Here is a 17,219-nt window from a genome sequence, read left to right as displayed (position 1 = left end):
TGTATTTAAAAGTCTGTTTGTATGAACAATTGTATCACAAAAAATGTATTCTTAGCATTTAAATCTACCTTCTTGATGGAGACAACAGCTTCCTGTGTCTCCATATCTGTAGTGACTTTGAAGAGCTCCCCTCCATCTGTGATCAGATAGCTCATGTCTGTGTTCTCTCCCATGTCTGCATCTGTGGCAATGACGCGTCCAACTGGTGTCCCGACAGCAGCCCCCTCTGACACGGAAAACTGGTACATTTCTGGTAAATAAAGTATGTGGCCCAAGGGTAGAAAATATAGAGGCAGTTAAACCAAGATCCAGATTTTTGGTGTACAAAACAACACAAAAGAAAGATGAGATCCAAAAGTAACACAGAAATGAGAAAAACACTAGTGGAGGAAAGATAGGGAAAGATAGATGGATAGCCATAGGTAGAAAAGGGCTGAGGGAAGAAAATCGCTGAAGAGATGGATAGGAAATAGACAGAGAAAAGTGGGAAGAGGAAGTAGATGAGATATCATTAAAGATAAAGTAAAGCACTGTTAAAGAAGGGAAGAAATGGCAAACAGGGGTTAGAGTGCCAATGAAAAGTTATAAAGGAAAGGACTGAAAAAGGTAGACTTCATGCAGTTATTAGTGAGCATTCACATACATTAACATTATTATTCTCACATTTGCTATGAAAGCATAGCGCTATATTAACAGTTCCACTAGCCCTAGCCCTCTACCTATTAGAATTAACCCTAGTGTTACATCATATCATTTGACCAATATCATATAATCTGCAATTTAAACCATCTTTAACTAAGAATAAAAACTTGTCGCCATACTCACATTGTCAGCTGTGACTCTAAAGACTAGACCAAAATGAATGAGATCTATCACAGATTATTGTAAAATACTGCAAGAATAAAATAAACAAAAAATAAACGAAAAAGTTATTCGCCAAAATATATGTGTCATATATCTCATATACACATCATATCTCATCCTCCTTATTTATGAAGCTGCATTCAGATTCTATTTCTTCACTATATTGTAGAGTCGAGGAACTTTAATCCTACAGGGTTTATCCCTCTGACTGGGTAAATATGATTTACTGAGATGAAAAAAAAGATTTATACAGGAATAAGAAAAAGGTGTGTGGAGACATATCAAATACAATCAAACAGACTGTCAGATACTGCATCTGTAGCTTTTACAAAAGTAATACTGTTGTGGGTTACAGCATTAGTTTAAATCCAAAGAAGCAGAATGAAGAAAGAGCTAAAAAAAAAAAAAAAAGACAAGAAGGGAATGCACTACTTTACTCAGACATGCAATCATACGTCAGTTAGGACTGTTACAATATACCAATTATTTGCACATTGGTACATTTATTTTAAAGACCAATGTATGCTGTATGGACATTTTGGTTTGCTCTAAAGAAGACTATTACTCAACTGAATTAAGTGTGTTTTTGTGTTTAAGAGAGAGAAAATATTTTTAGCCACATTAAACTTTACTTTTTAAATATATTTTGTTGAGTAAATTGAGCATCAAAGACATTCAGCTGAAAAAGAACCCGTCCATAACATTACAATGTACAGTCTATCAATATATAGAGCTATTTTTAATGTATGGGAGGATGCAGGCCGTCTATTCTACTGCATATTTTTAGTGGCTTTTAGGTTGTATACAATTTTCTTGTATGTTGTTGTAATTTGTGCCTTGGCTTTCATTTTCTTCACCCACATTGCCAGTCATTAGCTTCTCTTTATCTCTGTCTCATTATCTTTTTTTTCTAAAGTGGGAGAATGCACAGGATACACTCACTCTGTGGAAAGCGTGGTGGGTTGTCATTAACGTCCGTGATCACTATGGTCACTGTGGTGGAGCCAGAGAGACCACCCATTTGTCCTGCCATGTCTGTTGCCTTGACGACCAACTCGTAACGATCCTGTGTCTCACGATCCAAATCTGCCACTGCTGTCATGATGATTCCTAATGATTGAGAGATAGAAGTGAGTTTAAGGGAGAGTGGCAGAAAGAGGAAGAGTAGTTAGCAAGTGACACCACTGGAAGCGTTGCATTAGTGGTTAGCTCTTGTGCATTAAACCAATTATATTTCCTCTCAGTCTGAGAATCAACTTGTGATAAGTACTGCATTATGGAGGCAAAAGTACAATGCGTTCCATTTCTCTTCTACCAACAGAATGGATGGGAGAGACCATGTTGTACTGGTGACTCTTCACATACACCATTTTATGGCTTAGCTGTATTAAGATGAATAATATATGGAGGGACAATGAAGGCATGACACAGCTTTCCTGAACTGCACAGTTTCCAGTGCTTGGGAAACCATGTTTTGTAGCAGTAACAGCAGAAGTATTACATAAGTTAAAATCGCAAATTCTGGCTTACACCAGAAGAAAAACGACAAAGAAGTGACAAATATTTGTTTATAATTCATAACAAAAAAATCCTAACCAGTGTTTATTAAATGGCTATTTTAGACAACAGTTAATAGTGACTGTGTGAATTTAATAGCACGGTGTGAAAGACTCTGTTATATATATATATATATATATATATATATATATATATATATATATATATATATATATATATATATATATATATATAACACATGGTCTGTTTAAAAAGAGACACTCTCCTTATTGGCCCAGCATTAGCCATATCAGTAGCTCTCTGCTTTACTCTGCAGCAGTAATATAATTCCACGTTACCCCTTGGGATTTTTCGCATCAGAATCTATAGATATATTTCTCGGTCTTGGTGTGCTGTCTCACTCCCAAAGGGTTGCATTGTGTTGGGTATACAACTCACAGATTCCAGTCACATTTAGCCTTGGGACCTGTTCTATGAGTAACCAAAATACAGTACATGCAGCAATAGAGTTAGGGCTGGAGACAGATGACATGCTCCTCTTTTATCCAACAAAGCCAGAGGGGATGCATCTAAATTAGGGCTGTCGAAAGTAAAGCCACAATCTCTAACAAGTATACAGCAGTGGTGCTCCAACTTCATGGTATAGAAACTATATATGCAGATGAATCTACATGGTCTTTATTTATCAAAGAAGTAAAAAAAAAAACTCTATGCACTTCATACTCCAGAGCGTATCACCCCCCCTTAAGATTAAACACTGTAACTGGATGACCGGAATGTGTACACCAACTGTGAAATGGAGCTTCAGTGATTCATTGCATTAACATAATAAATAAATAAATAAATAATATAATCAAGTCTCCCCACTTCATGGATTCTAAAAAAAGATGACTTATACCTGTCATCTCTTCATTCCTTCTGCTACTTTGTGGCTTTAAAAACTGGTGATGCACACATAGTGCTGTTTTCACATTTTTACCACAGGTGCCATTGCACTCTACTTATTCACTTTTGGCAGTTGCATTCATAGACAGCACCTGTGTTGCTTTTATTTCCTTTTTATTTTGAGCCTTGAAAATAAAGAAGCCCCGTTTGAGAGAGTAGATATAAGCTTGAATGACATCTAGAAGCACAAAGGCATACTCAGTGCCCAATGGCACTCTACACTTCACTTCATGTTGTGCTTAATTGATAGTTATGAACCATATGCATAATTAAGTAAAAACAGTTTTTTTTTCAGTATTGTTACAATTTAGTTAGCAGAAAATCTTATTTCATCATTTTCATAACTTATTGGGATTTATATTGCAGTTTTGGCTGATGTATACCATCGCAAGTTTACTGTTGTTATTGATGCTTCTTGGTAAAATTTAATAGCATATAAAGATATAGAATTCTTAATGGGTGAGAAAATCTAGATATTTATTTTTTATAATATAATGATCCACTGTGCTTGTAAAGGGGAGATTAAATAGTATGGTTTAAACATTTTAAAACAGCTAAAAGGACAGTACTTGGATAATCAAAAAACATCTTCAGGCAATTTCAGCTTTACCAAAGCAACAGAAAAAAAACAGTGACTTGTTATTGAGTTTGTTGTCAAGGTGAGTGAGAGTGATATTAATGAGGTAGATTTCACAGCTGTTTTGTCTCCTCTTTATTTTGACCTTCTTGACTCACACCTATTAGGTTAGCCTGTTTGTCTACAAGATAGGGAGAGAGGTAGGTGGAATAGAGGTCATGAGGCAGAAGCTGGAATGAACCACCTAGTCTCCTGACTAGTCCCACCAAGGCAGAGCCATTTATCATCCAGGTGCCTGGGCTGACCGAATCAAATTGGTGGAGACCAAAAAGGAATCATTAAAACCTTAGTGCTTTTCCCTGGAGAGGAAATCCCTCCCAACAGGCTTTTTCCTGCAGTCCTGAAAGATTGTGGGGTAGGCCATACTGTTTCTATAGGCTCTACACCAGTAAGATCCTCCTTACTTAAATCTATATCCTATACACACACACTTGTATATATATATATATATATATATATATATATATATATATATATACACATACATATATACACATACATACACATACAAGTGTGTGTTTTGACATATTTTAATTGATTTGGCCATTATGGTCTCTTCAGATTTCCTAAAATATTGATGAAAGAAAATGGAGAAAGAAAAAATAGAAAGAAAGGGAAAAATTAAGGTTAATTGAGTGTTGTATGTGTCCTCTTACCTTTGTTTTTATCAACAGTGAAAAACTTTTCTCCATCCAGTACACTGTACACCACTCTGGCACTGCTGCCATATGTTGGGTCATCAGCATCAGATGCAGTAACCTTCATGACAGACGTTCCTTTTGAAAAGAAAAAGCAGTTAAAGGAAAGAAATCAAACTTTTAAGGTTATACTACAATCCTAAAATGCAAATTTGAGCCTGACTCAAGGATGTCAGTGTTTTTTTTATGAAACTGCTGCCTGTTCTGTCTTTGTGAGGACAAAATTAACAGACTGAAATGATAATTAATGTAAGGGGTTTGTTATTATTTTGGCCAGTATGTTGTAGAACCACAGTAAAAAATACAAAATTTAGAACTGACAGACAAAGCAATCTGACAGCAATCTATGCTCTCAAAAGACAACACCAAACATTCATTAAGGAATGAGGAATAATAAATATATTTTTTATTTATCATTAGGAATATACATTCAGAGGTATGTCAGTATTCTTATAATCGTCTTTGTCTTCAGGTCTCAAATATGCCAACAGTACCACAAAATGTAACACATAAATATTTTCTAAAATTAAAAATAACAATGTAAGTAGGCTTAGTTTATGTGTGTTTGGGTGTCTTTTGATTAATGTATACCCTGAGTGTGCCTGCTGGCAAACTCTTCTGAAAACTACACACCTTCAAGGGCTTTTTTCTATTTGCATTTGAGCTACCAATATACATGCTAATTGATGAAATAGTCATGTGGAGCTTAGGACACACAACTGCAACCACCACAACAATATTGATGATATTGTAATCAGAGCTGTTTGTTTGGTTTTAATCTGGGGGTTTAATGATTTTTTTTCCAGGAGCCCAGCATGAGTAGAGGTCTCTTTTTTTTCCTCTTGTACTTTCCCATTGTAGTGTATATTTCAGTGTTTTTTCTGTAACGCTACTGATCTCCGACCTGTATCCCCATGTGATGTCTGTGTTGTGTGTGTAAGGTCGGGGAGGGGGGGGGGGGGGGTCCCATTTCACTGCAGGGCAACCTGCATGTGGCGAATACAGCCTTGATTGATTGATTGATTGATTGATTGATTGATTGATTGAAATAATACTGGGGGCTCTAAAAGTGGGAGAAGGCAACTGCAATTTAATGTCTAAATTGCACTTTAATGATATTATACAATGTGTCGCACAGAAAGAGCAGTGGAGCAATTTCATTGTAGCTCTTCACACACATAGTATCTGGTTTTTGCAGTCTTGCAATCTTGTTTCAGCTTCTTCATTTCTCACAATATGACTTTTTTTCTATGTTGATGCCTAGGGTAATACGTTGAGAGGAAATGTGAAGAAAATTCCACTTTGATGAGTCAACATTGTATTTTATTGCCACTATTTCGTGGATGTAATAAAGCCTAAGTTGCGCTCCATGTTTTGTTACATTTTTAGAACTAACTACTGAATTACTACCTCTACACTGGAGTTATTTCTAATTCCAGTAACACTGGGGGTATAGTAGCTTGTTTGATTTTTTAAGGACCTTGTTATGAAAAAGTTAGGAACATATTTAAGGTTATCCTACCATTTTCTTAACCACTTGGGTCCTAGTCACAAAAGCCTATAGACATCTGAGGCTGGTTTACATTGCACTTTTTCAAGTTTGAGTACCACTTAGTAAGTGGGTAGTGAGTGTTTGTAGACATGCCAAACTATGGGAAACCATTTGAATTTGCTAGCAATCAAAGAAATCACAAGCAGGCTTTTAATGAAGTAGCCTTTTTGTGACTGCCAGCAACCACTCACCAACCAGATGGGGAATACACACTTTTCTCTAGCAACCAGATGTTATCAACCAGTCTGTGTGGCTGATGCTGAAGCAGTTAAGAAAATGGATGGGAAACCTTAACTGTGTTCCCAACTGTTAATGCCTGAGCTTCTATCCAATTTGGTGTAACAGGGTGCTGGGGGTGCCAGGTGCCATAGAGTGTTTGAAGGGCTAACTCAGACAAAAAAACTAAACATTCATACCTATAGCCAGTTTAGAGCGTGTACGTCATTGGATTGTGCTGAGAAGCCAGGGAATGTGGAGGGAAGCCCACGGAGGCACAGGGGGAACATGCAAATTCCACAACGAAAGGCCCCAGCTGGATTTGAGCCCAGAACTTTCTTGCTGTGATTTGACAGTGCACCAGACTGCACCGCCGTTAATGTAGTTAAGGTTGTGAGCACAGCAATTCATCAGTGTAGGAGACTTAAAAGCATGTGTGTGTGAGTACCTGCAAACACCTGTGTCTGTGTTCATGCATACTTGTCTGCGATTATTTTTGGAAGAGTTGAGTTAATGCATTCAGATATTACAGCACCCACTAGCTGTTTCACCTCCATGCCCATAATTTTCCAAACAAATTTTTTGATGTTTCAAATTATCTTTTCACAACACCAAGGCTCAAAGTTGTTATTCATACAGAGGTTGCACACACAGATGAAAGGGAACATGAAGCTGTAGAATCAACATTGTATCATCAAAGCCTGTTAGAAGCTAAAGTAATCTACAACAAACAATTACATATGATTATGAGGCACTTAGACAGAGAATACAAAGAATAAAGTCATTTCCACATGAAATGTTAAATTTGGAATTTGTGGAGCAATGGTGTTTAAGTCATTATTTTCCACTGGGTGTAGTATACTTGTCAACAGTGTGCACAAACAAGCCTCTGGCAGCACAAACGCAGACGTAGCTCTACATTTAGTAGCACATTTTAGTTAAAACTCCACCTAAAGCCTACACAACTTTAGGCTTCCTAATTTTTAGGTTAGGAAACAGCTGCATACTTGTCTCTAGGATGTGAGTACATTTTTTTCTCTGTCTAAAAATATATTCACTTCCAGGCAAATGGAAGATAAAAAGAGATTCCTAGGCACCACAGGTCCTCATGAACAAGGAGTCAGTCTTTGTCTCCATCCCTCTGGAGAATGCTTTAGGTAATTACTGACAGCTGGTGTTGTCCACTAAAGGTCACCACTGTAGCCTTTCTGAGAGCCCTGTCATGCTACTGTCCAGCTACATAATGACCGTATGCTAATGATGCTAATGAGCGGGAAGTGTCAGAGCACTGTTTGTTTCCTGTCATCCAATAGAACTCCTAAGGGGAGAAGCAGGAGGGAGAGGCCAGATTACCATTAAAGCCACCCAGCCATTAAATCAGATGGCTCGGATCACTATTCTATCACTGTCACCTATGGTACTCCTGCCAGCTTGCATGCAAAACTACACCTATCATATGAGGCATCACCCTCTCCTCTGCAAATGTAGTGAAACAAAGCTATTGCATAGCCACTATGAAATATTTTAGGAAACAACTGGTGTAAGATGGGAATGAACAAGGACATTCAAATATGTGCAATGCCACAGAATCATGAATTCTGGTACTGTCAACATCCTTGTGAGGATATTAGTGAAATCCTGCAGCTTCCAGTGAATTCAGTGTACTGCATATCAACTAGGTTTGAATGAATTTTTAAATTCGTATTCTGAGTTGTATCATCCAGTTATTACCTGTCCCATATATGCAAAATAAGCACCAGTCTCAAAAGATCAAGATATGCTCTGTTCCAGTTGGGGGATGAGTGAGATACCATTCTTATCACATTAAAACATAAGACTTCACAGAGGCTAGGCATTTTCATTACTGGCAACAGGCAGGGGTTTGTTAATTTTTCCTACCTGGTTGGCTCCACTGCTGAAACTCCAACAAAACCATGTTTTGTCCATAGGATTACTCTCTTATCTTAATATTCCCCAGGTAACAATCAGTTTGATGCTCAGCTGTTTCTGGATACTGCCTGGCAGCAACATCAGATGGTTTGGAAGAACTATATAAATGCAAATGCTTCTTTACTGTGTTTATATTAAAAAGAGAAGTGAAGCAGCAAGTTTGGCACTTGAGTTCTTGTTAAAGTTCTGACTTGCTTCAGTGTTTTCAGCGGGATGTCATTACCTACAGTATGTTGTCGTCATTGGTGACACTTAAGCAGATCTGAATGTTGATATACTTGTATGGAGTCAATAAAAATAATGAAATGTAATGCACATAACAGTAACGGGAGAAGTATAGTATGTCTAATGGAGAAAGGTCACAATATTCAATGTCTAACGCCTTCTTCTGCCAATAAAGACATTATTAAATAAACTGCCAAAATATACAGGTCCATATATTTTTTGCAAAAAATTGTTTTTGTTTTTGCTGTGTTCAAAAAAATCTACCTCAAATTTTTAATCTCTCTATACAATGTTACTAATGGTGATTCCAACTGGTTGAATGAAATGAAGTATTTTTCCCAGTTTAAATAGCATCTTAGCATTTAAATACAAAACATTTAACTAGCACTGTTAAATTATGCTATATTCTTATACCATGGTATAGAAAATTTGGCTTTTACCCATTTCACCCTCATCACTGTCTGGTGTTATTATAAATAAAACAGCACTAACAGAGTTGATCAAGATTTCAGTGCCTACACTAAATAAATATGTAGGGCTACTTTTTTTCCTCCCCTGCCTCCAAGTGATGCTGAAAAACCACTTCACACATTCATTACTTCTCACCTGGATGATTGAAATTCATTATTGTCAGGTTGTTATTTAAACTGGGAAAAATATATTTTATTTTATTTTTTTTTACATTATTTACATTTGATCTTTTACATTGTACATAATGTCTATTGATTTTATTGTTTATTTTAATATTTTAATATTTGTGTACAGCGCTTTGTGATTGCCTGTCTGCGAAAAGCGCTTAATAAATAAAGTTTACTTACTTACTTACTTTACTTGTTCTAAAAGTTCCTGAAAAGACCACCATTCAATCTAAAAGGCTGCAATGAGGCTACTAACGGGGACAAGAAAGAGAGATCATATGTTTTGAAATCCATCTTAAAAATCAGGCCACATCATGTCTTAAAGACATCATAGTACCATATTAAGCTAATAGAGCACTTCTCTCTCAGGCTGCAGGATTACACCAGTCAGCAATAAAATTATGACCAGCAGCCTAATATTGTATTGGTTCCCCTTTTGCTTTCAAAACAGACCTGACCCATCAAGACATGGACTCTACTAGACCCCTGACCCATGCTGTGGTATGTGGTATGTACCAAGATGTTAGCAACTAGGGCTGCCACAAACGATTATTTTGATAGTCGACTAGTCACCGATTATTTTTGCGATTAGTCGACTAATCAGATCATCATCCATTGGAGGTACAGCGTACAGCTTATTGCACCAGCAGCATCTGGTCTTATATAACTATCATTAGCTTACAGCTTGAAGTGTTTGTGCTAACTAAAAATAAAGACAAGATGGTAGTTTATTAATTTTTAATGAAATTTGCAGATTGTTTCGGTGAAGTTTAATAAACTCCTTGCTTTCTAAAATATAACAGGACACCGGAGTATATTCTCCAGCTTCTGATAATCAGCTGTCTGCTTGACAGTTTTAGCTGTGCAAAAACTATAACTTTAATCTCAGCCAAACCGATTTACTCAGGAACAAATAAAATACTAAAGAAAGCCAAACAATAACATTTTTAAGTTATCCAAGTGACTTATATATATGTTTAACCTGACTAGCGAAAGACGGCGGTGGGTTTGAAAACGATTTGCCGGGAGTCCGGTGTTCTCACGGCTCTAGTTAGCCTTGCCCCCGCCTAGCTAACGAGCTAGTGGGTAACAGACGTCTCCGAAAACGTCGGAGCGCTTTTGAAAATACGTGGTGTCTTGATAAACTGAGCAGATATTTGAGGTTTACACAGCTACATTCTCGCCTGAAAATATGTTAAAGGTTTATTTTGTGACCCAGAAAGAATAATAAGAGTAAAGTTAAAACTAACTAGCTGCCGCCATTGTTGACAGCTGCGCTATGAATTCTGGGACACAGCTTCTTCTTCTTCGGGGTTTAATGGCAGCTGGCATCCTTGTACATGCAGTGCTGCCATCTTCTGTTTCAGTCCGTTATTACACTCTTAAATCCTACTACTCATTCCTGCGTCCTTTGTGATCTTACAAAGCTTCAAACGATGCGTCGACTATTAAATTAGTCGTCGACGATTTTAATAGTCGACATAATCGTGACTAGTCGACTAATCGTGGCAGCCCTATTAGCAACAGATCCTTTAATCCTATAGGTTGCCAGGTGAAGCTTCACTGGCAACACCTCAAACTCATTGTTGTTATCCTCAAACCAATCCTCAACCTGAACCACTTTTCCTTTGTGGCAAAGTGCATTATTGTGCTGAAAGAGACCACAGCCATCAAGGAATACTGTTTCCATGAGAAGGTTTACATGTTCTGTAAAGCTTAGGTAGATAGTACATATCGAAGTAAAATCCACATGGATGGCAGGACTCCAGGCTTCCTAGCAGAACATTGCCCAAAGTATCACAGTGCCTCTGCTGAGGGCCTGCCTTCTTCCAATAATGTATGTTGATGCCAGGTGTTGTACAGATAAGCTACACAGACAGACCCAGATATGCATGTAATGTCAATAAACAAAAAATAGTCGGACGTACCGCCCGCGGTACATTGGATGGTTTAGGGGACTAATTGGTTACGTACAAAAACTTATCAAAAAAGAAGCTAAACATGTTATATATATTTGGAAAGCTGAGATTCTCGTGATTCGAACGATGTAAAGCATTTCAAGATAGAATCAACATAGCAGGTACAATTAGTGTTTATGTCAGGCTGCCAACATCGAAAAAAAAAAAAAGTAAGGTCTGTACTCACTTATTTTGCACCTGTTAGTCCACTGGTTCATAATATTCCAACAAAAACGGTGTAGTTAGACTGCCAAGAGTCCAGGCAATCCAAATCAGTCCAATATTTAGTCTCTGAGACATTTATATGTTGATAAACATCCACTGAATGTAATAGTATTGTTTCAAAGTAGCCGGCGAATAATCCTATTTTCGGTGCTTCCTGAAGCATTAGCAGCTCTTGACATGTAAATATTCCGGGTATTTTGATCTCAAAATGGCCGCTGACCTCTGCACTTTCGATTGACACCTCATTTGAACCAATGGGTGCTTCACACAGGTGTGAACAAGCAGCGATAACCAAACACAGCTGGTGGTCAGCGGTCTGGCCAGCCCCCCTTTGATGGGCAGTAACTTCTTCCAATTGTGGCAGAGTGTCAAAATGATTGGCGTATCAGATAGCCAATGATCTTTAAAGAAGATTGATATGCAGCTTAAGGGGGAGGACACTTGTTTTTACCCTTTAATTCGCATGCGCAAAAGTTTTTTGTCACTCGTGCGCTTTTGCGTAAACTTTCATAGCGACGACAGCGCACGAGGTCATACAGCATTTTGAGAGAACTTGCGACCAAAGGAGCTTTGTAAGTACAAAATGGCAAAGAGGAAAACTTACTTCTCACTGGAAGAAGTCCTCGAACAATGCACTCGGCGTGACAGTGATCAGTCGGAGGAAGATATTTCCGAAGAAGACAGTGATGTTTCCTTTGGTGACTCGGTAGCAGAGGATATTTTTTTTGGATGGAGGAGACGCTACGCTCGACATGTAAGTGTTTATTATATCATAGAATGATATTACTGTTTGTATGTGTGCCTTTGTGTGTGTGTGCGCGCGCCTGCTCCTCTGTGTGTTTGATGCGTGTGCGTGCGTGATGTTTGTTTGTGTGTGTGCATCTTTGTGTTTTGATTGTGTTCTTACTAACTCACGTCGTGTGTCTTTATATAATGTGTGTATATATATATATATATATATATATTGTGTGTGTTTTGAGGTGTTCCTGCTAACTTATATCGTTGTTGTTTTTTTGTATATCACAGACAATCATCAGAATCAGATGAACTATGGGAGCCAGCCAGTAAAAAGACAAGTACAGAGGAACACGATGACAGCATTTCGTCAGAAGAGGAGCCACATCCTTCCACTTTTGTGTGAAAAACTATATATATATTTATACACACACAGATGCATATACATAATGTGTATATATAGTGAGTTTTAATGCCATAATACTTTTTTTTCCCTTTACATTTGTTTCGAAATTGAAAAAAAAACACTGTATAATGTTTATGCTCCTGTAATTTTGTAAAGTATTGACAATAAATCTGGATGTAAGAATAGCTCTGAGTGTAACCTTTAATTAGAGACCAAAATTAGGACTGTACATAAAAGCATTCAAGAATTACAGCCTTTTATGTGTTGATTGTTACAAAGGGCCATTTGGAGTCTCCAAGTGGCCTTTTTTGGGTAGCGCCTATACATAGACCTAAATAAACTTGCATAGAACACTCATTTTCTAAGATATTGTTATCAAATTTGAATTGTGGCTTGGTAAGGCTTCATGCTTTGATCCTGTTGTGTTTTCCAGCTAATACCTCACAAGGTAGGCATCTGCATGCATTCCTTACAAAAAAAAACTTGGGCGGATTTTTTTTTCTCTCTTTTTTAGTGTGTTCAAAGTTCTATTACTCAATAGCAGTATGACATAAAGTGATTCTGACACCTCAGGAACAAACTACAGATTGTCTCCTTTCAAAAGAGACCAAAACCATGCATATACTCCAAATGGTTCAAGAGCAGCATGCAATTTATTTTGGAGATGCCTTTTTCACAAATTTTAGGCAAAATTGGTAGGACTGCTAAGGGGTTCATTAGACTAGGCTACCTTCTTCCACCATAGAAGAAACTGCTGGTGTGAATGGGTGAATGAGGGAAGTTGTGTAAAGCACTTTGAGTGCTCAGATAGAGTAGAAAAATGATATATAACAATCTGTCCATTTACCATCTTATGGTCCAGTTCTGATGCTCACGTGACCATTGTTGGTGTTTTCAGCAGCAGACAGGGATCATGATGTCCACCCTAACTGGTCTGCGGACATGCAGCCCATCCACTGAACTACTTTTTGATACATACTGACCCTGCAGTCCCCCCACAAGACCTGCATTTTTGAAGATTCTCTGGCCCAGTCGTCTATCCATCACATTGCTTGCCTATTTTTCCTGCTTGTACCACATCAACTTTGAGGACAAAATGTCCACTTGCTCCCTAATATATCCCACCCACTAACAGTACCATAATGAAGAGATAATTAGTCTTGTTCACTTCTCCTGCCAGTGGTCATAACGTTCTGTCTGATTGGTGTACTTGTGGTTCCTAGAGGTTCTAAAAGTAGAATTGGAGCCAGAGGCTTCAGCTATCAGGCTTCTCTTCTGTGGAACTAGGTCCCAGTCTGGATTCGGGAGAGAGACACCCTCACTTTCTCTTTCCCCCAGTCTGTATTTTGTGTTGTCTCGAGGGTTCTGTCCTTTTCATTTCTTGTCTCTTTTCCCTCAACCCCAGTAGGTTTCTTCCTATGGAAAAATTCTGACCATTGAAAAATTATTCCTCGCAGGGAGTCTCTTGATTGTTGGGGTTTTCTCCTGAGTACTGTAGATGAGATCACTATTTTTGTGATTTGCTGCTATATAAATAAACCAGAATTCAACTAAAAAATAAGCTAAAATAACTGAAGTAACCTGAATTTGATTCAGCTGAACTGAACTGTAAGGACTAATTTGGTTATGGCTTAGCAAATTGTAAAGTTGCTGTTTTAATAATGTCCACATTCAACAATGTTTAACTATGATTTGCACTGTGACTTGCCTGACCATGGAGAATTAGACAGGGCTACAACATTTCACTGCTGAGCAGCTAATGAGGATATAGCTTTGTTATTCATTTAAGCCTCTAGCAGAATGGGTAAGCAATTAGAGTTGGATGGCAGCCATTTATTACACATTATTTCCCATCTTTATTCAAAAGTTAATAAATCTCTAATTCTATTGTTGTCTTTTTTAAAGTACTTAATGCCCTACAGGGTAGGAGGGATTAATAGCTAAGTCTATTAAGTTAACTGTTACAATATTTACTGTAACTAGTATTTTAGGAATGCATCCTCTCTATTTAAAAGGCCTTGAAAGACTTCTGATGAAAAAAAAAAAGATTCAATTCAATCTGTATTGCAAATATTACTTTAGCGGTGAAAATTATTCATCATATATAATGTAAATAATATTCAGAGGAAAACTAACCCCCGACCGTGTGTTAGTATCGAGGAGGATTGTGGCACAGAGAATACAGTGGAGGGTGGGTGACGATAGCTATATTGTTAGATTTATGCATTAGTTTGGTTTAATGGTATCAACACAGCCTGTCGGAATTGCTTCCCACACCATTTCAGCACTCTTGGAGAGATGGTTCAATTACTGTGAGGGAAGTTGGCGAAGTGAGCCACGTGTGAGACACCAGACTGACAGCTATTTAAGAAGGGGCCTCATAAAAGAGATTTGTGCCTATCTCAGCTGGTGCTGTACTGGTGCGAGCTTCGGCGGAGTGGTCTAACGGCTGCAGCACTGAGCCTCTTTTCCACTCCTACCCACCTTAATCTGCAGGACTGAGTGCTCCCTGCCCGCATTATGGATCATTTAGTAAAGCCATAAAAGCTGAGGTGTTTTCACATGAAAAGTTATTTCTTCACTACTTCTACTGTGATTCATTCCTCTCTCATCCACATAAATGCCCTAGGAGAGAGGTGGGGAGAGAGTGAGGCAGAGAATGAAGTATAAGGGGAAGAAAAATCTGCCATGTCATAAAAACCAATGACCTGCTTACATTGATCCTCTTCAAGATCTCAACAAGGATTTAGGGATATTTTTCATCTCTTATGACAGAGATTGTAAATCTAGTCTTTGTTAGCCCTTGAACTTGTCTTTCATATTTTACGGGATCATATAATTATTTGTTTCCTGGACAAAACTGTAAGCCATTTTGATCTTAACCTCTCAATAGTTTCCAGCTTTTGTACTGAATTTTAAACAAATAAATAAATAAATATTAAAAAAAAAAACAAAATAAACAATCAAACACAAAATGGCAACTTTGGATCTTACATTAAAAAAATACAAAAATACAGTGCTGACTAGCCTTCCCTTTAAAAGTGGAAAAAGAAAAAAAAATCCTTCAAAGGTATCAAACTGAAGTTACGGATAATTCGGATACTTCCTGTATCCAAACTGAGTGGTGGGGTACATCCTAGTTAAGCAAATGGATGGACAGGTGTATCGGCATTAACACTTTGCTTGCACAAAGTCAGTTCCTTTAGGGAAACTAAAGACAGTTTTCAAGTAACTTTGCTTGATTTTATTTCTAATGAAAAAGTAACACGCTAGTCAATTTCACACTATGATGCCTCATAACCAGTGTTGGGACTAACGCGTTATTAAGTAACGCGTTACAGTAACTACGTTATTATTGTGGTAACGAGCACGGTAACTAGTTATTATGCCAAAACCGGGAACGCGTTACTCGTTACTGGGATTTAGATAGGCTCGTTATTCGTTACTTCGTGTGGTGGCTATCGCAGAGCTTTCACAGATTCAATAACATTAGCAAGTGGTGGAGGCCAGCAGGTGGATGAAGGAAAAGGGAGGCAAGAGGAGAGACCCGAAGCAGCCGCTGGTCCGAGAGTGTCAGGTGAACTGAACTTTCTTATTCTCATTTAAAATGTCTCACTTTTAAAAAAATAATTATCTGAGTCTTACAACAAACGATTGATAGATTGATACATATATACCATCAGAACAGTGTACATCACTGTCACAACAGCGTTTGTTTTCATTCAAAGGCTTTATGATTTTTCCTATAATGGTGGGCCGGTCTCTAGTCAAAATGCCCGGGACGATTTTTTCTCTCGTGGAAATGTGCACATTATTTTTTCCTTTCTATTGGTAGGTGGCACAGTGCACTTGTGGCAAGTAAGCAAGCTAGAAGACTGGCACTCTGGCTGGGTATCAAGTTACGGAAGCAACACATTAACAAGAGAATTCTGAGTAAAACCAAAGTTACTTTCCCTAGTAACTAGTTACTCTGAAAGTAACGAGTAACTTGAAGTAACGGAGTTACTTTTGATAGAAGTAACTAGTAATGTAACTAAGTTACTAATTTAAAGTAACTTACCCAACACTGCTCATAACATACTGAAACACACACTGTTGCCCTCCTCCCCCCACTCCCCCACTCCTGGCTTTACGCATTGCTTTATACAAATAATCACTCACACACACAACCACACACACACACACACACACACAAACACAATTAGATCAGCCAAAATCAATTGTTTCAAACACTGTGGTTAAGCGCATAATGTTGGATGTTACGAGTCATATACATAAAGGTGGCTGACAGACCATATTGATTGTAAGTTGCTCCTGCCTTATCTCATTGCTCTTGTGAAACTGGTGCTCTAAATGTCTCATCTACTGTTAGCATGACAGGCGCGGGAGTCCCTAATGGTAACTGCAGTAATTTGCAGCCTTCTGCACAGCCACTAGGGTGATTATTACTCTAATCCTCTTGTGTACTTACATTACATACAAAGGGAGCAAAAGGATGGGGAAATGTATCTCTAACACCCACTTTGCTGGTATTAAATTGAAACAGAGAGACTAAGGTCACAAGATGAAGAAGAGAAAGAAAAAGAAAGAAAGACGAGAGGCAGAAGCTGTTGTCTTCCTCACAGAGATACTCCTACTTGCTTTATTTTGTT

At 37.9% G+C, this 17,219-nt stretch overlaps 1 protein-coding gene across 1 annotated transcript in view; it reads right to left on the bottom strand.

The window, feature by feature from the left end:
- The window catches only part of cdh22 (cadherin 22), a 194,397-nt gene that overhangs the window by 41,625 nt on the left and 135,553 nt on the right, over positions 1-17,219 (bottom strand). The window contains exons 5-7 of the mRNA XM_026166884.2: positions 4,621-4,740; positions 1,807-1,974; positions 69-250 (exon numbers count right to left, since the gene is read on the bottom strand). Of these exons, the coding sequence (XP_026022669.2) occupies positions 69-250; positions 1,807-1,974; positions 4,621-4,740 (470 nt within the window). The remainder of the gene's footprint in view (positions 1-68; positions 251-1,806; positions 1,975-4,620; positions 4,741-17,219) is intronic.

This window comes from Astatotilapia calliptera, chromosome 5 (genome assembly GCF_964374335.1).
Source record: "Astatotilapia calliptera chromosome 5, fAstCal68.1, whole genome shotgun sequence".
In the NCBI taxonomy this organism is placed as follows: domain Eukaryota; kingdom Metazoa; phylum Chordata; class Actinopteri; order Cichliformes; family Cichlidae; genus Astatotilapia; species Astatotilapia calliptera.
Note: the sequence above shows the minus strand (reverse complement) of the source record. Positions and strands in the feature narration are given on the sequence as shown.